Source organism: Nomia melanderi, chromosome 1 (assembly GCF_051020985.1).
Source record: "Nomia melanderi isolate GNS246 chromosome 1, iyNomMela1, whole genome shotgun sequence".
NCBI classification, from domain to species: domain Eukaryota; kingdom Metazoa; phylum Arthropoda; class Insecta; order Hymenoptera; family Halictidae; genus Nomia; species Nomia melanderi.
The window spans coordinates 19,169,923-19,193,266 of NC_134999.1; the positions used below are offsets into that span (position 1 = coordinate 19,169,923).

General features: G+C 45.1%; 1 protein-coding gene across 1 annotated transcript in view; it reads left to right on the forward strand.

Annotated features, from left to right (window-relative positions):
- The first annotated feature begins 835 nt into the window (after window positions 1–835).
- Window positions 836–23,344, forward strand: part of LOC116432710 (uncharacterized) — a 94,853-nt gene continuing 72,344 nt past the window's right edge. The window contains exon 1 of the mRNA XM_031989954.2: window positions 836–3,760. Coding sequence (XP_031845814.1) covers window positions 3,634–3,760 — 127 coding nt within the window. The 5' untranslated portion in view covers window positions 836–3,633. The remainder of the gene's footprint in view (window positions 3,761–23,344) is intronic.

Below are 23,344 nucleotides of genomic sequence, written 5' to 3' on the forward strand. Positions count from 1 at the left end.
CTTTTAATTAATTAGGAGCAATATTTAAGTAATTCCTTTCTTGAACGTTTGAATTTGAGAAGAGATCCGTAGTCTAAGAACAGAAGGAACTTGAAAGCTTCAGTAGCATCACAGGAAGAAGATTCATCGCAACCGTATATCTTTATCAATTGAGTTATAGAATTTATAGATACGAAGTCCTCCAGTTCCTCTGGAACGTCTGAGAAGGAAGCTCGGTTCGCAACAAGACCACGAAGTAAGCAAATAATAAAAGAGTAGAACCCGAGAAAGAAAGAAGAAACACTATAAACGAAGAAAGGAAACGAGGAGAGGAAAAAGGAGTCTTTAGCACGATAGCATCTGCATCGCCGTTAATTGATTCGCGGGTCAACCGCAGTTTAAAAAGAAGCGCAACGAAGCACAGAGCAAACACCGAAGAAAGAAGGTGATTCGAAGGAAACAAAAAGTGAGAAGAAGTTAGTCGCGATAGCGATCTGCATTCCTGTCGATCGATTCGCGGATTGAGTACGGTGTAAAGAAACACGAGGAAGGTGACGGGAGAAGGAAACGACGAGCGAGCGAGGAAAGCGAAAAGAAGCTAGCCGCAGGAGAACGTTACGGCCACGCGTGTAAGCGTACGAGCGTACGGGCGAGCGAGAAACGCTGGCGCGAAGGGCGAGGTAAGAAGCGAGTAACGCGAGGGAATAACCCGTCGGTGCTCGCGGAGCGTTCGCTGGAAAAGGGGGGACAGAGAGAAAGGGCGGCGCAGGACGGAGAGGGCACGACGATCCAGAGTATGGAGGAGCATGCGCGGGTGGGAGTGGCACCTTATTCGTCGTGCAGCTCCCGCCAAGGCTTTCTGTCAACTACGAACTCTCGATGGAAAAGGTTCCCGGTAGCGGTTGTCAACGACGCTGTCGCGGAAAACCGTCGCGTATAAGATTTTCGTGCGTGAACGCGGCCGACGCCGATCTCGAGAGCCTGAACCCGTCCTGGATCGCACGTGGCTCTATAATTCGCGGATAATCCATCGGTCTGATCGGCGATCCTCGAACTTCCGACGGTGAACACATGTGCTACATCGCCGAGGATACTATCGTCCGCCAGTGATACAGTGTCGGGACTAGTTCTCAGGATTATCAGGATTCAGCGTGAAAAACCGTGGCACGCGGAGGTGGCAGTGAACTGGACGGTGTACCTCGACGCCTCGATCGATCGATAGATCCCGGTGGACCGTGGAGGCGTCGCGCGAGTGGATCGACGGATGACAGTTAAGAATCGCGGAGTCCAGTGTCACGTGGCTGAGTGCGGGATAGTGGCACGTGGCTAGGTGTCCGATCTCGATACGTTTTAACGAACAGGTGCTTCGGATCGTTCCTCTGTACCGTGTCGGGGGAAAGGGAAAAAGGATAATCGGTCTCGTGTGAACGGTGGACGAGTATCGGGGAGGTGGATCGGATAATTAAGAGGGTGCCAGGTAAAAGCGGAAACGTGGAAATGAGGCAAATCACCGGACTTATCCGATGAGCGACGCGCGTCTTCGTGAGAAGCCGGTGTGTGGCCAGGGGACCGGAGAGCGAGCGCCGGCCGCGGGGATAATTAATTTGGGTACTAATTAGTCTAGCACCGGGGCGGGTGCCGGACCGGCGAGAGAGAGAGGCGGAGGGGCGCGCGGACAAATGCGCGCGAAGGGTCGAGGCGGTTTGATCGGCGGATTTGCTGATTAAACCTCCGTCGTTGGATGACCCGGAAGGATCCGGCTGAAAGGGCGGGCTAATGAGACTAGACCTCGAGGAAATTTCTCGCGAGAATACGATACTGGAGGGACGGCCCGCGGTTCCCGTGGCTCTGATGGATTCCGGCGCGGAGGGATGAGGACGGACACGGTGTTCCCGTCGAGAGAGAGCGACCGCTAAGTCTCGAGGTTGTAATCTAATTTGGGTTTTAAGTGATCGAGGATACCCGGCGGATTCGATTGATGCTGTGCTGGAGGGATTATTATAATCAACCGGGGATATGCTCCGGGGTTGCCGCACGGACGATACACTGGGACCATTCGGGATAACGAGACGAACAACGGGCAACACGATTTTCCGGTGGATTCGCGCGTTAGCATCCGCTGTTTTGTTTGACAAGGGCGGAGAAGCCGGAAGGAGGTCACAGGTTTGGGGTAGGTCCGCCACTCCTAGTCCTTCCCCGAAGGTATAGAGCGTCTCGATCGATCCGGATCGATCAGGTTTCGCCCGAAGTTTGGGTGTAACTTGTACGGACCGTCTTAATTGACGATCGTTAAACCGCAGTTTCGGATGTAAATTGTTTTATCCGAGTGTGTTGCGATTCGATCCTTCGAGAAACGCAGGGGAGTGAACGGTAATATGTTCAGTGGATTTTGCTGAGGCTGCATAAAGGCTGGCCGCTGCGAGGAAAAATGGAGGATCGCGTTTGAAAAAAGAAAAACACCGAGAACCAGCCCTCCGGCTGTCCTACAAGCAGGCTCGTCGAAAAGGGTGGATTGTCTCGCGCGAGCGACTGAAAGCATCCGCTCGGATCCCGCGAACGGTCCACCGTAAATCGCGCAAACGATTATAACGGGCAAAAAGAAGAGGAACGAAAAATCGCGGCCGGCTTTGAAAGAAAACTGTGGCGAACCCGGCCCCTGATTACTCCACACCCCGGCGAGCCCATTAAAAAGGGAAAAACACCGCGACGCGGCTGTCTGAGAGCGTCCGACGGTTGTTAATAACTATCCCGGCGAAAAATACGGTGACCGCTCTACCGAGAGAATCGACGATAATGATTCCGGAAGGGAAATATAGGAAATTCACACCTTGATGAACTTGACGGGAGGATACTCGAATAAAAGTGACCGGAAGGGACACGGTGGGAGTTACCGCGGTGATCTCGCTCGTAAATGAAATGATTGTTCTACTGGAAAATCGATGATAACGAATCTGCAGGGAAATCTCTGAAAATTCGTCCCTTGACGGACTCTGAAGCAGAATATTCTGAAAAGAGCAAGTGGACTTGATTAGTATGGGAAGTATACTATGGGAAAATTCAACATAGGAAGTGCATATAGAAACCATTAAGAAACCACCCCTTAACGAACTTCGACAATGCACCGAGTGACTAAAGGGAATTATCATTTACTTGCACAATTTAAGGATTATTCCATGAGAAAATCGAAGTTAGTGAACATACGTGGACAGTAATCGAAAGCCACCCCCTGAATATTCTAAAAAAGAATATTCTAAAGAGTAAGGAAGGAGTAAGTGGATTTTATTAGCAACACTAGTGAAGAACACGATTATTCTTCGAAGAAGTACGAGACTAAGTAGAAAGTATCAAGAAAACCACCCTTAAGCTCTAAAAGAGAAAACATCCAAACCGATGAAACGCAGCGAGCAAATTTGATTAGCCACGCCGAAGAAAATACTACTTATATCAGCGGAATATCGAAGATAGCGGATCTACCGTGGGAATATAAAGAAACCCCACCCCTGGAGCATCGGGAAAGTAGAGGGAAGCTATTCGAAAAATAAAAGTGATCGAAAGCAACCAGTGGATTTGATTAGCAGTCGCCCGGTTGGAAGTAATAATAATAAAATTGCACGGCGAGGGTGGGTGGTGCAGTCGTCAAATGTTGAGCGAACGATGAGACACTCGAGGTTACAAGCGGGGTGGAGTGGCTCTTCAATCGGCGGATCGTACTCCAGGTGCGGCAAGTGTCCGACTAAAATGTGGCTGCCGTTGCTGGTGCTCTGCTCCCTTCTGAGGACAGGTGAGTTACCTGCGTCTGTCGGTTTTCGGTCGTGTCGGGGTCCAAAGGAACCTTAATTCGGGATGGATGGTAACTGTAGTTCGGGATCGAATCTCGCGGTCACTTTGGAGGATACAGTATTGCTTCGGTGACTAAAGTATTGCCTTGGTAACTAGATTATCGCCCTGGTGACTACAATATATAATATTATCTTGACGATTATAATTTTACCTTGATAACTACAGTAATTCGCGACTTTTATTGCTTTGATAATTACGGCAATTCATTGGTGACTCTAATATTGCTTGGATAACTGCATTATTGCGTTGGTAATGTAATATCACCTTAACAATTACAATATCGTCTTGGTAAATGTAATATCTTGACAATTATAATTTTACCTTGATAACTATAGTAATTCGCGACTTTTATTGCTTTGATAATTACAGTAATGCATTGGTGAGTCTAATGTTGCTTCGATAACTGCAATATTGCATTGGTAAATCTGATATTACCTCAACAATTACAATATCGTCTTAGTAAATGTAATATCCCCTTAACAATTACAATATCGTCTTGGTAAATGTAATATCTTGACAATTATAATTTTGCCTTGACAACTACAGTAATTCACAACTTTTACTGCTTTGATAATTACGGTAATGTAAAGGTGACTCTAATATTGCTTTGTCTACTGCACTATCATCTTGGTAAATGTAATATCGCTTCGGCAACTACAGTATCTCAATAACTGGACTACTGCTTCAGAAACAATGGTATCTTCTCGTGAACTACAGTCGGGCTAAAGTAAAAAATGATAGCCCGATCCTCTAAAAAATTCATAAACGGGATGGCCGATCCATTCGTCGCCAATGTGGCGCGCGTTACACGACTCGTAACTTATCGCGCCCGGGTGCCGCGGCTCGTTAACGCTTTAATCTCTAATTTCACCCCGGGAATTTAATCTTTGCGCCTCTTCCTCTCCCCTCCGCCTAACAACGACGGCAACGGCGAACAGCCAGGATAATTGGAATTTTTTTGCGCGGTATTTCGCCTGTTTACCCAGCCGGATGGCCGGAATCGGGGGCAAATTGAGTCGCGTCGTTGCGTAGCGTTGTTGTTTTCTTGTTGTTCCCCTTCTGTTTTTTATCTCCGTCTTCGTTCCGAGCGAAATGCTTAATTGGCGTGATAGGCATCGACGCGCGCCGCTCGATCTCGAGGAGTCCGAGCCATGATCCTGATATACACGGTGTTTGAAACAGGCAGCTGACTATATTACCGAGCAATTCTCACGGCGCGCTGTCATCCGGTTACTTAGTTTAATATTTTTATTCCGCAACGACACTATCTCACTTGTTCCCAAGAAATTCGCTAAAGATCACCTCTGACCACGACAAACGACGTGTCAGCAGAACTAACATAGACACTGAGTTTCCATTTCTCTAGATTAACACCATACACCAACAAAACTATCTACTATGCCATTCGATCAGCGTCAAACTAAACAAATCTAATAACTCCCAAACTAATGGCTCTCGTGTCTACGTTTGTTAATACTTTTTTGTTCGTTTCGATCGGTATTAGACGCCCCTGAAGTTTCCCAGTAATTTCTTCAAACACCCTGTACAGGCGACAGAGTTCTCGCGCGTCGATAGGCTCGGGGCGTCGGAATTTCTCGCGCTGACGCGCGGGGCGGAGTGATTTTTTTTTTGTTTAAAGAGTCACGCGCACGGCGAAAGTCATCGGGCGAGCACACAAGGGGGGTGGGTCTCGGGAGAGGGGAAGTTCGTTGAAGTGGAGCGCCCTCGGGACGAGATTTTTCCATTCGACGGCCACTGCCGGACGCTATGCCGCTCCGCTGCTTTTTTTCTCACTCTCTCTCTCTCTCTCTCTCTCTCTCTCTCTCTCTCTCTCTCTCTCTCTCTCCTTCGCTCTTGTTCCAGCGAGAGTTCGTTACAAATTCCGCGCATCGGATCAAGTGTTATTAGGGATGCTCGTTTTGCCAGATTCCTGTCGGATTATCGACGCTAAATTGTCTTCTCCATTGTTCGATTTTTCGAGCCAATTATACACCGCGATTGTTCGCTGTCGGTCGAACACGTTCGTGCCGCGGAAGATAGTTTTCACTGTTCCCGTTGGCTGATTCCTCGTTTAACGATCACTATACGGTCATGTACAATCCACTATCGACACGTTTTGTTGAATCGAGTTTATAATTGTTTATTGCGGCCGCGAAACACTCGGTTTTACATCTTCGAACGGCTTTCATTGTATTTTATATGGCTACGCGATGTCTGCGGTGCGATTCCCTGAAAAATAGCGTGTCGATGGAACTGGCGTTCAACGTGCAAAGAATTGAAGCCTGTTCTCGCGTCAATTAGTACTGAATACTAAGAATTTGTGTCAAGAGAGGCGGAGGATTGTTATTTGAGTCCGATTGAACACGATGCACGGTTTTAATATCGCGTCGGCAATATTGCGAATGATTTTTAGCGAATAATCGAGACGAGAAGTAACTTTACTCCTCGATTCTTTCCCGTTGTTATTCCGGGATACGCGCGAACTCGATATTTCGATGTTTAAACGCGGATCTGTGGTGATGCACGATACCGTTCATTGAAACCTAACAACGTCCGTAATATTCTTCTTGGCCGCTCGCGCGTCCATCGATCATATTTGGTGTTATAACACCTTGTTAAATTAAGTTCTGGAACTGGCTGGTATAGTCATTACCGCGCCGTTATTGCAGTGAATGCAATTAACTGGAAATTACTGTTAATTATCGATACTCATGTTTAATGACCAATGTAGACGCAGAACGTAATAAATTTCAATGGATTCGCGCAGTACCGAGTGGATGTGTATTAACGGAATTTCGCACACCGGAAGAAATCGATTTGAAATATGAATAAATTATTCAATTACAATACTTCTTATTTTGCTGTCCATCTGTTAAGCGAAGAACCAATCGGAGAACGCGACTTTATCCAACCAAATTTCCCAGGAACGTAATCAAATAATTCATTGAAACATTCATGGCAAGCGAAAGGTTTCCGTTAATTACCAACCAATATAACAAAACGAGTGTCAACGAAAAACATCTACCACATCGACGAAGATTCCCCAATAACCGCATATCGTCATGGAATAATTTCAATCACCAGCAACTTGCGAAATGATAGACGCAGTAATTTGTGATTGAAAACATCTCATTACCTTTCATATATAATTTCGTTCCACATTTCATGTGAAAATGCAAGACAGCAGAACATTGGCGATTTCGAAATTTCATATTCCTAATCAATCGGCGACTCTAAAAAATCGAGTGCTTCAAATATTAAAACTCTAATTAATTAGAAATCGACGATCTCCAAAGGAATCCAGTTAATCCGCGCATCTGAAACGCACAAAACGCAAGGGTGCCGCGGTCTGTTCGGTCTGCCGCGACGCGAGGTCAACTGTCACGACTATTCGATCGCGGAACGATCGTTCACGGGGGCTGTCTGCGTCGCTCGGCCCGATAAAAAACATTCCTCCCGCGGACGGATAAAAAGCGGGAATGGCACGGGTTCCTGGCTCGACGAAAACCTTTCAGAGAGCCTATTAGAACCGCGCGCGCGCCGCCATGATACCTCGGGAGTAGAGTAATCGAGGATTTTAACGGACTAATGATGCGCCTCGCGGCGGCCTCCCTTCCGCGCGATTTTCATACGCGAGAGTGTAGGTACCAGCGCGAAATCTCGATTTCGTGGATGAACACGAACGCGAGTATATAACTGAACCGCGTTGTTGTCGCCGGGGGATAATTGAAATCGCGTGTAATGAATATATCAGAGAGGCGCGAGTTTTTAATATATTTCGGCCCGATTTCGCTGGCTGGCTCGGGGAAACAGCTCGCTGATTTGTAGGCCAGCGAAACCTTGCCCGGGAACCGCGCCGAATAAACCAATTTAAACTTCCCGCCGGACGATGTTTATTCTATTGGGTCGCAAAAATACGCGGGCGACCGCGGAACTAGTTCCTTTCGGGATTGCGACGGCTGGAAGAAAGTTGCGGGAAACCGGGGAGATTCCTTTTGAAACGGCCGTTTTTGTTCGGGGATTTTCATTGATCGCGGAATAACGAGGAACGAGTTCGCGGCCAGACCAATTGGATAGTTTGTTTTCTTATTAGCGTTGATTGTACGAGTGAGTTCGTTGGAACTTCGATTGATTTTTATTCAACTTTTCAAGCGAACTCTTCGATTATTGCGAAGGAAATGTTTGCAAGTGCTCTATATTTCTGATGTTAACTGAAGCTGTACACGTATTTTTAATGTTTTTTAATGGATTTAGGTAACATACCGACAGAATGAACGTTCCTCAGCCGTGCAGTTCGTTTCAGTGTAATTCAACCCTTTGCAGACGAATGTCGACATTTCGAGATGAAACGTTCATATTTGGAAGACTGAGTCACAGGCAAATGACTGAATAACTCGAACAACAAGGGATTAGCATGTAGCTTCTGTTTTTGCTATTATTTAAGCAACTAATATGTAATTTAGCTTCATCTGTTGAAGATTTTGTACAGTTCAAAGAATCTTCGTCCGCAAAGGGTTGAATGCCGGAGGATATTTTGTTTCGCAGTGAACCGAAGTGAAAAGAAAAGGCAATTGAAAAAGTGTTTTGCCAATGTAAGGATTAATTCCGTGGAAAAAAGCGGTTTCGAGCACGGAGTAAATAAAATCACGCGGTTAAGGGCGCGACGATGGGAAGAGGGGTCGGCTGGTGGTGCTTTTCATCACCGAAATCGATCAGTTTTCCAAGTTTTTCCGTTGCCGGCCGGTTTATCGACGGGAGAAAAATAGAGTCGGTGAAATATTGAGTCGTTTGACGTTTAATTTAAAACAACTGAAAATTATGGGGCGGCTGTTTTATGGCCGTGTAAACATCACGGGCCTCGTGTTAAACGTGGAATAGACGCGTGCCGTGTTTTAGTCGCGTGACGACGCGAGCCGCCATTATAATTCACATCAAGTTCATTTTTACGACGAAAGAATGTTTCCCCTCGAGAGGATTTTATAGTGATTTGTCGAACGTTGACTATTTTATAATACGCGCACGGGATTTCATGCGTGACGCTTCACACGATTTTATTTCACGCTTGAACAAACCAGCATTTAATATCATATGCAAATCTCATAAAAATTGTAAAACTACATCTTTCTCTCTTCGTATATTCATCGAATTATTCAAGTGAAATTATTTATTTTTCAAATTTCGGATATTTAACGCTTTCGAGGAATTAGTAATTACGAAATGAGAACATTGAATCCAGTCACTTCGAAGGGCGCGGTGGTTCTAGCGTTGGATTATTCCAATCTTCTAACTTGGGATTTGTAATTTCAGGAATTCCGGTTTCACGGTGTTTAGAGAAATTTCTATCCACTTGAAATCTAACGCGGGTCATTGAAATTTAATTCGGATTTAGCCCGAGTCTAAACTACAAATTTCCACGCCGTTCCGGCGAATTTAATTTGCTAGAATGATCTCTCTCGACAAATCGCGTATCCGACGCGCGGAGTTCAGGAACGGTCGGATCGACCGTAAAAATCGCGACGACCGAGAGAACATCGCTGAACAAAGGGGCGCAAACAACATTCACGGAACACGATACGAGGCAGCCGGGGCAAGCGGAGAGGGAGAAGACGAGAGAGGGAAAGCAGTATATTCGAATCGGCGAACGAAATCAATTTATAGAAGAGGATTTAATACTCCGGCCGTAGCTTCGGCAGACCGTGCAGTTGACGAATAAATTTCAAAACTCATTATTGAACTCATTACCAGGTTAATTGGGAAAGAAAATCGGGCTTCGGAAAGGCGAGCCGTTCCTGGGGGAGGGGGGGGGGGGGGAGTGAAAACAAACGCGCGACCCGATCCGCGGATGTTTCGCGGAAGGCGGAAAAAGTTTAATAGCCAGTTAAAAGTCGGCGGTTGATCATTTTTATCCACGGCGAAAGTGCCTCGTTTACACGGAGGAAAAATTATACGGAATTAATCGTCTTAATCGTGAAAGCTTACCCCGCGAAAATCTTGCAGCGCGCAGATTCCGAAGTTTCGCGATAATTATTTCTTTATCGGCAAACTCGCAGGTAAACGTCGGGGAACATGAAAATAAAACTAAGAATTAATTCGGTAAACAAAACGGAGAGAAGAATTTCAAAAGATTTAACGCCGAATTCAAAACTGTATGTGAAAAATATTAAACTTGAAAGTTAATATTAAAGTTGAAAGAGATCAACAGCGGAAAAAGATTAATTTCAAAACGATTGCTTTGAATTTAGCAGTTCGCGAAGAGTGCACACCATCGAAAAATCGCGTGGAAATTGTAATTGTGTCCGGGATCAGCGCGAAATTCCTTTCAGGAGTCGTCAGTGCTTCCTGTGTCGGCGTCTGCGAAACAAATCATCGCAAGAACAAAAGCCAAAAGGGGTCCCCGGTTTCAAAATGAAACGGTGGGAAGTGATCCAGTTCCGGGTGGCGGGCGTTAAGTCACGCGTCACGGGGAAATCGAGCAATAACTCGAGAACACGAGCTGTTTCTCGCGATTGTCGCAGTCGAGGGGCGTGCAACTTTTGATTGGAAAACATTCGTGACCGCCTCGGAGTTCCTCTCTTTTAAAGGAACGTGAATCGCTTAGCTGGCGTTCCGTTTCCGAGCCCGAAGAAAATTACACGGCGTCGGGTCTCGATCACAAGGGCCCGGGATCCGCCATTTTGTCGCGTGACTCGTCGCGCCAGCTCGCTCGCTCGCCGGGAACACGTGCGCGTTCCTTGGAACTTTTTCCGCGGTACTGCCGCGAGGTGACTACACTTCCACGTCCGCGAGTTTTCTCTTAAGAGGTGATTTTATTTTTGACAAACATTTGAAGCAAATTTTTTGCAGTAAAATGTGGTTTCTGCGTTTCAAAAGTCCGCTCCGTATCGCATTTTAAATATGATGTTTCTGTTTATAAATCCACGGAAATGTTTGCATTCAGATGTTTCAGTTCGCAATCGAGTCGACTAACAATGGATGTTTTACGAAAAACGGTGTTCGGTAGTCAACGAACAACTGCGGCATTTTGTAACATTTCGGCTGTGGGAAAAATATAAGGTAGAAGGTTACAGTTGTACGTTCAGAGAAAAATCAGAAGTTTCCGCTGAATGGTTGTTACCAAAAAGAACTTGCTAAAGTTTACCTGTATTTAGAACGTCTCTGGTCGATGTCCCTCCCCCCTTAATAAGCGGCGTGTTTGACGCAATAAAAAAATTCAAGCATAATATCTTCCTTTATCCGAGGAACGGCAGCGCGGCGCGCAATTTTCGAGGAACGCCGCGCGTTAATTAATCCCTGCAGCGCCGTTCGCAGCCCGTATCTCGCGAAACGGAACGTTCAGTTTTAACAATATTTCCTATTAAAAGTATACATGGATAAAAGTGAGTTAAAAACATACGCGGCGCGTCGTACGTGGAATTACTTCTGCAGTCGGATTTAATTATAACTCGGCGATATAATTTTAACGGGATGCGATACGAAATAGACGCGGTCCAGCGCGCACGGGAGAACATTCGGCCATCCGCCGTGTTCGCAGTCAGCGAGAACCAGAGGAAATAAAAGACAACGCTGCTCATTGTACCTACTTTTTCCCCCATTCACTTTTATTTTTCTGATGCGATGTAATTTTATTTTGCCGGCCGTATTCGGGTCAGGTTTAATAGCGGCTCAGCTGAGCCCCCGCTTTTACACGGATACGTATCTTTATACGGGATATAATGAGGACGTTATTATTATCATTATATACAAAACTTCCATTTCCATCGGTCTCATTAAAAAAACAAGTTCATTATTCATTGAATAACCGATGAAATATTTCCGAGCGGCAGTGCGCGCGCTGTTGACTTTTTTAACGGACCGTGGCCTTCTGTTTTACCTTTCAATTGATCCGTCATATCGCCGCTTAATTAAGATTAATTCAATGACTCCACTGGTGGTCGCATTTGCAAACATTTCCTTGTTACCGCGGCCTCCCGCCCGACATTATAATCTCCCCCGAGGAATTTTATCGTATCTTTCGCCGACTACTGTAGCGAAGCCTTTAAAACCTTATGCATCTATAACGCATAAGAATCTTCAAAAATTACACGATAAAACTTTCATAAATTTGAATACCACTCTATTTTATCTTCAATTCGCGCCCGCCGTTCGCCGGGGAAATAGGGAATTCCATTTAATTTCCATTTTCTCGGGAACTCTCCCATAAAAATCTAAATTCCTATCAAGCCCCTCGGTCAATCTCGCAGCCGAACAACACGTTAAAACGAAAGAAAAAGTTTATCCAATTGATATCCCAAACTTGCCGGTAACACGGCCGGAACCGACGCAACGAAAGAAGCAGTTGCGTTTAATCCTCATTCATTCTCCTCGAATTTCCTCGACGGTTCAATCAGAACGGCAAAAAAAAAAAAACCTTCGATATCCGCATAGTCTGCGACGACGATCCTCCGCGAGTCAATCAATCAAATCGATGGGTCTCGGTGTCAATAATTCGCAGACCGTTCCCTCCCCGTTATACGGTATACGAGCGGAGCACGGGATAAAGAGATCCGGTGCCCGCGTTAAAACCGTTTCTAGCTATCCGTGATATATCCTCGTGGGGTCGGGGGCGAGCGGAAACGATTCCTCAGCGATAGAGGAATCGGTGGTTCCTTAGGAGGGTGGTCGGAATAAATCAGGGTGCATCTGCTCGTAAACAGCCCCGGCAGAAGGGCGGAGGTTGCCCGCGAACCGTTTTCATCGGGTGCGCGCCAGAGAGGAGGAGGAAATGCGGCGACGAGGGGGATGGCAGAGGGAAAAAGAGGGCGACGGCACGCGGATAACGGAGAAAACGCGGAAGAAGATGGTGCGAGTGCAGACGAATGTCGGGCGTGCACGGGAAGGCGGCCGGAGATTATGCAAACGGCGGCCAATTCGATTGAAGTGCACCGCAAATAACCGCAGTTTTAACCCATTCGGCTAAATGCGTCCGCCCCGATCGCCATTAGAATATCCGGCGCCAAAATCCGCGCCCGCGCCGAGACCCTCCGGTTAATTTCGCGTTATTCGACCGATCGATTCCGAATGATTCCCCGTGATCCTCGGGAAAAATTCGAATTACCAAGGCTCGTTCGATCGTTTCGCGTTTCTGGGATGATCCGGGAGCAGGTGCGTTTTACGCCGAGTCGTGATTAGTTTGCGAGCCGACGGTTGCCCGACAGATTTTTTAGTGCTCGACTACTTTCGAACTTCGGGATCGACGAGTTCCAGTGGTGAGACTCGTAAGACGAACTTTGCCAATCGGTCTTAGAAGATAATATTTTCCATATCCATTGTCTTATCTTTGACCGATGCGTCTTGGAGGATTTCAATTTCATATCCTCGAACGCTCTAAATTAAAACTGACGAAAGCAATCGCATGAAACACCGATAAAAGCGTATTCTCATCAATTCGGGAATCCTTGCGAAAGGTTGAATTCTACCCAACAGCGTTTACCGTATTTCCCAGACGTTCCCTATCAAAGATACTCGTTCAAAGGAGATTCTACCCCGATCGAGGATCCCAGAATTTACTGAACCCCACTGACCTCCTTTCCGTGCGGAGCGCAGCGGCGCGCTCGCGAGTTCCGCAGACGATTTTTCACATCGTCTTCCGCCCGGGAACGCCGCGCGGTATCGTACCGCGGCGGGATTGCGCGAAAAAAGTCCGGGGATTTCGAAGAAAGGGGTTAATCAGAGAGAGCTGACCCGCGGAACCGCGACAGAACACGATCCATCACTTCCCAGCGATCCGTATCCTCCCGCAAAGGCGAGTGTAGAAGTCGATCCTCTTTTTTCATTCGGTCGGATGATAAAGCGGGAGGAACTCCGAGCGAGCGAGCGAGCGAGCGAGCGAGGGAGGTGATGCGGCCGGATTAAAAGCGCGAACGGTGAGAATCATTCGGCAGCCGAAAGTCCGCGCAGCTGCTCTCTCGCGGAATTGATCATTAAGGGGAGGGGCCCGACGATTCGGGTTTTAGTTTCGCCAAGTTACGGGTCCCCCTTTCAATCCGCTGAAAGACTTTCCGCGGAGGAAGCCCGGTATATACCTGGCCAAATTTCCACCGAAGAAGAGCCAGTCGATCAACCGTTTTCATTTTTACCGGAACGTTCTTCGAACGCTTCCAGCTTTTTCAAGTGACACGTAAATGGATCAATTCTAGATGGAGGCTTTTGGAAGTTGTTCTTGAATATGGAGGATGTAAGATGTTTGGGTTTAGGATTTCTTTGCTAATTGATAAATTATGCGTTGAAAGCTTGAGTGTTGGGAGAAAAGAAATTGCTTGGATTATTGAATTAGTTGTTTGGAATTCGTTTTTGATGTGAAGCTTGGAATGTGAGGTTAGTTTTGAATGTTATGTATGAATTAATAAGTATGTCACGGTATTGTGTTTTAACCCTTTGCACTCGAGAGGCGACTGCTAGTCGCCAGATAATTTGATAGAGTAAAATTATAGACTTTTGCATTCACCATTTAACTTTGTATACTGCATCGAAACGTGAAATATTGGAAGAAAACAGCTTTGTTGCCTAATTTATGTGTGATTTCTTGATCAGTTAATTTTAAAGAATCTTGCCTACATCTAATCGGAAAGTATTGAATATTTCAAGTGAAAAACTTTCGAGTGCAAAGGGTTAATACTGTAAATTTCTGTTTTCAGTACAGGCAATTTTATTTATGTAACGAGGCTTTTGGAAGTTGTTCTTGAATATGGAGGATGTACGATGTTTGGGTTTAGGATTTCTTTGGTAATTGTGTTGGGTTTTGATATTTATTTTTTGCAGAGTTTACGGATTCAGATGAGAAAGATAAATTACGCGTTGAACGCTTGAGTGTTGGGAGAAAGGAAATTGCTTGTATTATTGAATTAGTTGTTTGTAATTCGTTTTTGATGTGAAGCTTGGAATGTGAGGACGTTAGTCTTGAATGTTATGTATGAATTAATAAGTATGTCACGATATTGTGTTATAATACTGTAAATTTCAGTCTTCAGTACAGGCAATTTTATTTATGTGACGCGTTATTTCTCCGGAGTTGGCAGAGAAATAAAGTCGGTTCTGCGAACGTATGAATATTTTGAATTATAACGACGTTCTACGTTTCTATACGTTTAAGAAAATGAATTCATTCTGGAGCAGTTTTTAATTCAGTTTGTTTAAGATCGAGGACCGACATTACTTTGCCCAGTAACCTAATACAGCACGGTTTCATTCCGACACGGATAGAGAATGGGTGAAACCCCAGGTATGACACGGCACTTTCCACTGAAAGAGGCACGAAATTCAAGCGAGAACCTCGCAAATGCCCCGCTTCATATTACGAAATTTATAAAAATCTCTCAAGGAGGAGTAAACAAGCAAATATATGAGATTTCTGGGAGAAGCGGAGCATAGAAATAAAGATGCCGCGAAAGAACGCCGGGGAAACGAAGGTATTTCGTAACAAAGAAAACCTCCTCGTTTTATTCCGTTCAACAACGACGGGACGAGGAAAAATTTCGCGTGCATTATTTAACGTTAATCTGCAACACGTTTCGACATTTCCACGCGCATTCAACGGATTTTCTCTCTAATTACGTAAGCAAAAAAAAAAAGAATGTTCAACTCTTTTAAAGTACAACCTTTTTCCTACAGCTTACAACATACTTCGTGTAACGCAGAGTTCAGTTTTAATCAAGTTAGATGAAATTCAAATTAATAAAAACCCATTGCACGGATTTCATTAAAATTGATTAAACCCTACTTGAAGCCATCCCCCGCAGAATCCGAGAGGCAATTTAATAAATTTCACTAGCTTAATATACCTAGTTTCATTCGCGAGCGACAAAATTCTCCGTCTCGCGGCTTAATATTTATCAGCGGTCAGATATTTTTCAGCGGCCCGGCCGCCAGGGCGAGTCTCGTTTCAAAACGGTCTCGGAAGTAATCTATTTTTTAGGGTGCCCGCCGCTTCAGAGTTCATGTAGCATTAACGCGGCGAAGACGGGCAGCGAGCATTGTAGAGGATTTCCTTGGTTTTTCAACGGGTTCCGCGTAATTACCGGCCAGCCCAGCGGCGGCCACGTGTCGGTTGCTCCGGCCGAACAAGGGGACACTCAAATTAGCATCGCAATTTTTTAGCGACCGTAAACCGTAACGTTTTATACTTTCAGCGTCCCAGCGCCTCTTATTGTCCCTGTTTTTCGAGTTTCCCTTTAGTTCCGCAGCTAATCCATTACCGGGCCGGTCACTTCCTTCCTGTAATCGCCATTTATCACCGGCTCCCGCCCCGCGGACCTTCATTTTTCTGATACATTCGCTTCGGAACACTTAGCGAATCGTTCGCCCTTCATTCCTCTTCCAAGCACCGTGCTCCAATTGACAAAATAATCGACTTCCAAGAAGACTCGGAACCTGCTGGATTTATCACCTACACGAGCAATTCCACTGAGAAATGAATAATTGCTTGTTATCCGTCGATGAAAAACGGGACTTTTATCCGTGAGACAATACTTCGTTTCTAACGAGCGAACTAATGACCAAAATATTATTCGATTGGAATTGTACCGCGTTATTCGTTATGTTACTCTCTACTGTTTAAGTATAACTTCGCTCGTTAACCGGTGTTCCAATCTAATTACTCTTTTCATTCGTATTCTCTAAGCTAGAATCTTAGTCGAGTGAATGTCACGTGATCTCACCGACTTTACAGCCCAACTGCATTGTAATAGGCTAGAGTATCGTCAGTGGGCGTGGCCTGAATCGTGTACCTTCCTCCGATTGGTCAGAACTTCGGCAAGTTCTCGAAAAACGAGGATCCATCTCCTGTACGCTATTTCCTTAAACTTTTCATCCCTCCAGCAAAACGGAACAAGAACACTCGGAGAAAAGAAGAAATCAAGCGTCGAATTTCAAAGAGGGTCTCGCAGTAGACACTTTCCCGCACACCCGTTAGAGGCCGCAGCCCAGGTGCGTCTCTGGGACGTCACCCGAAGTCGAAGTAACCGGAGAAAACAGGTCGGTTGAAAGTTTCGGTGTGGAGTAGAATGTATCGGGGGCGCGGCCCCCTAACTGATTTCTAAAGCCCGTTATCAGTGGCAAAGTACATTAAAGTTGGCCCGACAATGTGTGTCGATACAATTCCGTACCCGTCTGCCGCTCGACGCAGGGATCACCGTCGATGAAAATTATGAATGCCGGCTACGCCGAGCCAGGGCTCGGTAAAGAAGTGAAAATTATCTGCGGGATCGGAGTTCCGATATTAAAGAGGCGAAGACGGCCGGGAACGGTGAAAGGCCGGGGCAAAAAAATGTTTTAATTGGAACAAATCCGGAAAAGCCTTTCAAGCCTCCCTTCTGTTCGCTATTCACGTGATAACCCTCGGAACAAAAGTTTCGAGTCGGTTTCTGTAGATTCTTTGAGTTAGAACCACCGAGTGTTTAATATGATTAATATGTAACTCTTGGGAAAATTATGGGGCTACGTTTCCTCTAGTTTCTGCTATTTATTTGATTGGCGATCTCTATGGAGATGAACTTTCGAGGATATAATTGGGAAAATAGAATTCCTATAGAAAATGATGTTTACCTGTTGTATTAGGGACACTGTTAATTTCTAAAGTAATTTCAGATGGTCGATATCATGCCGCCGTTAATTGCGACGTAAGAAAATTAAGACCGGTTATTTCGAGTGATGCGGCAGTCCCAGTGTCAATTTAAGGGAGTCTTATTTTTTCAACCCCAACCCCTTTTCCGTCTTCAAGTCGGAAGCGCGCAGTTTATTTTTATCCTTGGAACGCTGACGTTTATAATCGTCCCTCTCTCTTCTTCGCTCCTTTCTTCTCGGCTAGTATTTCAGCGTCGACGCGCAACGCCGGCGCGACGGGGCGAGTAAAAAAAAAATGGGGAAGAAACGCTTTTGAAAATTTCGCGATGTCAGCCGTACAAAACACGGGCCGCGGAAAAACGCGGCCGGTGTCTTGGCCACAGGCGTCCCTTCCTTCGTCACTCTTTCGTTAAAGGTTTTTCATCCGTCGTAAATCATTCCGCGCGCGGACGCGAACGCTCCCCCTTTATGCTCGCGGAAAAAAGGGGTGAGGCTGGTCGCATTCGAGGCTACGGCAAGAATTCCAACGGAATTCCAGCTAAAGGGCGCGCTTATTTAACTGCGGGACCTTCAACTCGAATTGTTTACCGTCGCTGAATCGAAGTCACGGTTGATCCCTGTGACGCGGGGACATCTTTCCCGGTGTTAACAAGTTCCTTTCTTTTCTACAGAATTTCCCGAGACAAACGTGAATACGCGTACGCTATAAATAATATAAGAAAATAGTAATAATTCGATGAGACTTCTCAAGATAGTTAACGACACGCTTAGATATTAAATAAAATCGAATTTCCATCGTTTCTATGAATTAAGTATCTACATAGATACTCGCAATTTTCATTCAATTTCTAATCTACCTTGATCAACAGCATCTCGTCGATAGATAGCAACACTAGAACTAGTACCAGTCAAAATGACTGATTAACAATTATCGATATCTTCGAAGCATTGAATATTCGAAATGAAAATAAATAGTTTCATTTGAGTACTACAATGAATGTCTGAAGAAACTGAGAATAATCTATAGTTACAATTTTTATAGGAATTGCATATTAATCGTATTAAACACTCAGTAGTTCTAGTGTTAAACAATCTTCGTTCCCGATTCTCCCGTGCTGTCAAAGAGAAACCGATGTCGAGCATATACAATTCAGCCCCCACAATATTCACCAGAGAAGGCAGTATTTTAATCGGCAGCAGGATAAGTTTAAAATTTCCAACACGGCCGGATCTGTTCGATACCGCGCCCAATAAGACGGTCGAGCGGCGCTCCGGCTCGGGAAATGCGTTTCCTGGCTGCGAGGGCTAGCACGGCTCCATGCCTGTAATCCAGACGCGGGATGATCCGACTTTCTCTTCGTAATGACCGGCTCCGGCCCTCGGTCTTCATCGCGAAATCCGCGCTCATCGTCCGGGAGGCGGCCACTTTTCGATAAAGGTCACCGATATCAGGCGCGAATTAATGCCCTCCACGTAATCCCTCGCCGAAATTCCTTTTTTCCCCTTTCGATTTTTTCGTTCGTTCGTTCGTTCGTTCGTTCGTTCGTTGCGCCGGCCGACGACAGATAGCTTCCGATGGAAGCGGCTAGGTTTTTGTCGGACGCGATTAAAATGCAGGCCGAGCGCGCCGAATCGGAATGTCGAACCCCGACGTTCGTTCCTCTGGCGACGGACGGGATAGCAGTAGGCAGTCCTTGGTCCTTGATGGATCTCCGGCGGGGGCAGATTTAATCCCTGCCGTTCGAGCCCTTTGGACCTGGCATTAAACCGCGCCGCGGACGTGAAATTGTTTTTTCCCTTCTTTTTGTCGTTTTAATTATTTCTGTACACGCGACCGGTGGAATCGATTTTCACTGAAGAAGGGGCCAGTCGAAGATGGAGGATGCCGGCGAAGGGGATGAAACAGGGCCGGAATTTTCTGGTCTTGAGGGAAGCGGAGGGAAACGGGTAGAAATATCGTTCGTTTTGTGGTTTCATTGTAGTCGAATGATGAAGCGTGTAGGGGAGAATATGAGGTTTAGCAAGTTTATCTTGGATTTGATATTGGACAGATTGATTATGATATAATCTACTGTAATTGTTATAGTAGCAACTATCTAGTCGAGTTCATTGTAGTCGAATGATGAAGCGTGTAGGGGAGAATAAGAGGTTCAGCATTTATCTTGGATTTGATATTGGACAGATTGATTACGATGTAATCTACTATAGTGTAATTGTTATAGCAGCAACTATCTAGTCGAGTTCATTGTAGTCGAATGATGAAGCGTGTAGGGGAGAATAAGAGATTCAGCATTTATCTTGGATTTGATATTGGACAGATTGATTGTGATGTAATCTACTATAGTGTAATTGTTGTAGTAGCAACTATCTAGTCGAGTTCATTCCCTGTTCATTTTGGTTATCTCGATGCGGTTTATTACATGGTAACAGATTAGATTTTCATAAAGAGGGGCAGATAAATGAGAAGGGATTTAGACTTGAACGAAGAAAGGGGTGTGTAGGATTTATCAAGGAATGAACAGGGAGCGTAAGTTAGCCAGCAGTATTATGAGCAGAAGATGATGAGGCAACAGAGGGAGATGAGGAAAGGATAGGGGAGTTTCGCCTTGGGCCTGCATCCAGCTAGATTTAATCTCACAACGGAAATTCTCAAACGCAATATTAATCCGCGAGGAGGACGTCGAATTTTTTCCTTTTCCCCTTTGAATTCCCTTGACGCCGAGTACTGGATGCCGGTAGAACTGATTTTATAAGGCGAGGAATGCGAAATAGGTAAAAGGATTTTTCGGCCGCGCAGATGAAGTACCGTTGAAAACGTAGGAGAGACGAAAGTTAATTATCCTTCATTAGATTCTGCCTTCTTAAAGCTAATCTCCGATGAGAACTACATTCACGACGATAATCACAACGGACTCACAGATCAAAAAGATGAACTCTATTTCTCCATGTCTCCAGAACTTCTGTCTTCTAATCAAATCGTTTAATAAAATTAAACTTACTTTCTTCCGTACACAAATTCTATCAAATTCTACTTGCCACTTCGCCTCATTAACACTAGAACTACCGAGCATTTAATACGATTAATATGTAATCCCTATAAAAATTGTAACAATAGATTACTTTCAGTTTCTTGGGACATTCATTATAGTACTCTAGTGGAACTATTTAATTTCAAAATCACTTCGAATATTCAATGCTTTGAAAATATCAATAATTGCTAAACAAGAAAATCGAAACCAGTCATATTGACTGGTAGTTCTAGTGTTATCTTTGCACTCGACAGTTTTTCACTGGAAATATTTTATACTTCCCAATCAGATATAGACAAGATCCTTTAAAATCAATTTAACGAGAAATCATACGTAAATTAGGTAACAAAGCTATTTTCTTTCGAGTATTCCATGGACGCATGCGCCCCACGCGACCTCAACGGTATGTCTTCAAAAAACGGTCTGGCACGGAACGTGTTAAACAATACTCTACCACCGAGTAGATAACAATCTTCGGTTTTCCTTTAGCGTTCCCTATTATTCCATCCGCGAATCATCGAAACTCGGGAGCCGCCGCGGCCGGCGCAAATTGCTCGTCGCTAATCAGATTTAAAGGGAGTCGTGTGATTAAGGCGACCGCTCGCGGCGAGAGGCATCGAAGATATGTCTGGAACTCATCTTCCGGGTTTTGTCGGGCCGGGGCAAACACTGATACAGCCCAGGCACAGGTTAGCACGGGGACGCCGTCCCCTGCGGCACGGAAAAACCGGAAACGGTCACTCCAGGGAAAACTTTCTCCCGCAGATTAGAGTTTGACGACGCGAAGATTACCCCGGCTACGTGCAACCTCGTTTGATTGGTTCCCGGCTCCGTCTTCCTCCTCGTCCTCCTCCTCTCTTCGCCGTTGTCCCCATTCCCCTCCGGGTACCTGCTTCGGAAGACTTAAGAATTCTACCTTTATGAGCGCCATTTTGATGGAATGGCCCGCGGATATTGGATTCGTTAGAAACGGGGTTAACTCTTTGCGGTGGGGATTACTTTTTGTTGCTTCGGCATCGGGATCTAGATCGAAATCGGGACTACGGTCACGATCCGCAGCGCGGGGAAAGTTTCCCTTCGTTGTCTCGAGAGCTTGCGCGGTAATCAGTTTACAAATACATTCGCTATTGAGTGATTCTTCCGTTAACGCTAGAACTACCAGTCAACATGACTGGTTTCGATTTTTTTGTTTAGCAATTATTGATATTTTCGAAGCATTGAATATTCGAAGTGATTTTGAAATTAAATAGTTCCACTAGAGTAATATAATGAATGTCTCAAGAAACTGAAAGTAATCTAATGTTACAATTTTTATAGGAATTGCACATTAATCGTATTAAATGCTCGGTAGTTCTACTGTTAACGATTCCATATGAATCTTATTAAATGCTCGGTAGTTCTGTTTAACGACAGCACAACGTATGCATCAATAAAGACGAAAGTGAATGCTATAATGAATATAATACTATCATGAATGTCTGAAACAGAGAATAATCTATTGTTACGATTTCCATGGAGATTACACACGAATCGTATTAAATGCTCGGTAGTTCCAGTGTTTAACGACTGAGCACGATGTATGCGCCAGTAAAGACGAAAGTGTTAAGTGGTCGACAGCTTTAATTTAGTACAGGGGATTAGGGGACCAGGTTCAGTTAGCGAAGGAGACGATGACGCGTTTGGTTTGGCCCCGCATCATTTTCATACGTAAACATGTCGGAATAAAGAAGCAAGGAGCCAGGCAATAAGACGAATGGCTCGCCTGGTACGCGTATGCCGGGGCGGTTTCACCAGCTTTCCGGAACTCGTCGACTGTTTGGATTGCTCCCTGGATAATACCCCGCCGGTGGAAAATTCAATTCCGCGCGGGCTATTAATTCGAAAGAGTCGCGGAGACCGGCGGCAGCAGCGGCGGCGGCGGCGGCTGCGTTCCGGTGATCCTTCGCCGTGCTCGGGACTACACGAGAATCTTCCTTCAGGGAAGTTCGGCGAGCTGGGAATATCGAGTCTTGTTGGCTTTGTGAGAACGATGTCGCGTTATTTACTGCGGACTCGCGTGGACCACAGCGCAATAACTATACCGCGGTGCTCTGTTCCTGTCTAAGATACAGGAATCTTCGGAGTTATAATATTCAATTATGGTATTCGAGATTCAACGCTGGAACCATGGAGTGTATATAGTTCGCTTGTGATTCTTAGCGGAAGAGATGGTTTCCCTGAGATTCAACGCGGACGAATCTACAAATTTATTTGATTATTTCTCGCGAAGAGTTTGAGGCGTTGATAATTAAACATTGAGAGATTTGGAACGAAGATATTTGGGATTGAGTCGGTTGAAACGTTTGAAATGGCAATTCGTGAGACTTCTCGCGAAGAGTTTGAGATGTTGATAATTAAACATTGAGAAATTTGGAACGAAGATATTTGGGATTGAGTCGGTTGAAACGTTTGAAATGGCAATTTGAGAGACTTGAAAAATCTATTCCGACTGCACCTTTGTTTTTAAATGATAAGAAGTTTGACGAGTTATAGGATATTCCTAATTATAATTTCTTTGAATTTCTAAGCGAGACAGTTTGATAAGTTATAGGATATTCCTAATTTTAATATCTTTGAATTTCTAAGCGAGACAGTTTGATAAGTTATGATATTCCTAATCCTAATTTCTCTGAATTTTTAAGCGAGACAGTTCGACGAGTTACAGGATATTCCTAATTCTAATTCCTCTGAAATTCTAAGCGAGACTGTTATCCTGTATCCTTTGAAATTTTAGGTGCAGTACACTTTCCTAAACAACCTTAACTCCCGACAACACCGAGACACAGTCTGCATTACGGCTACAAGCGTTTCCAGTTCCCCGTTACCGAGATTGAATCCCGCAAGTGACAATTACCCAGACA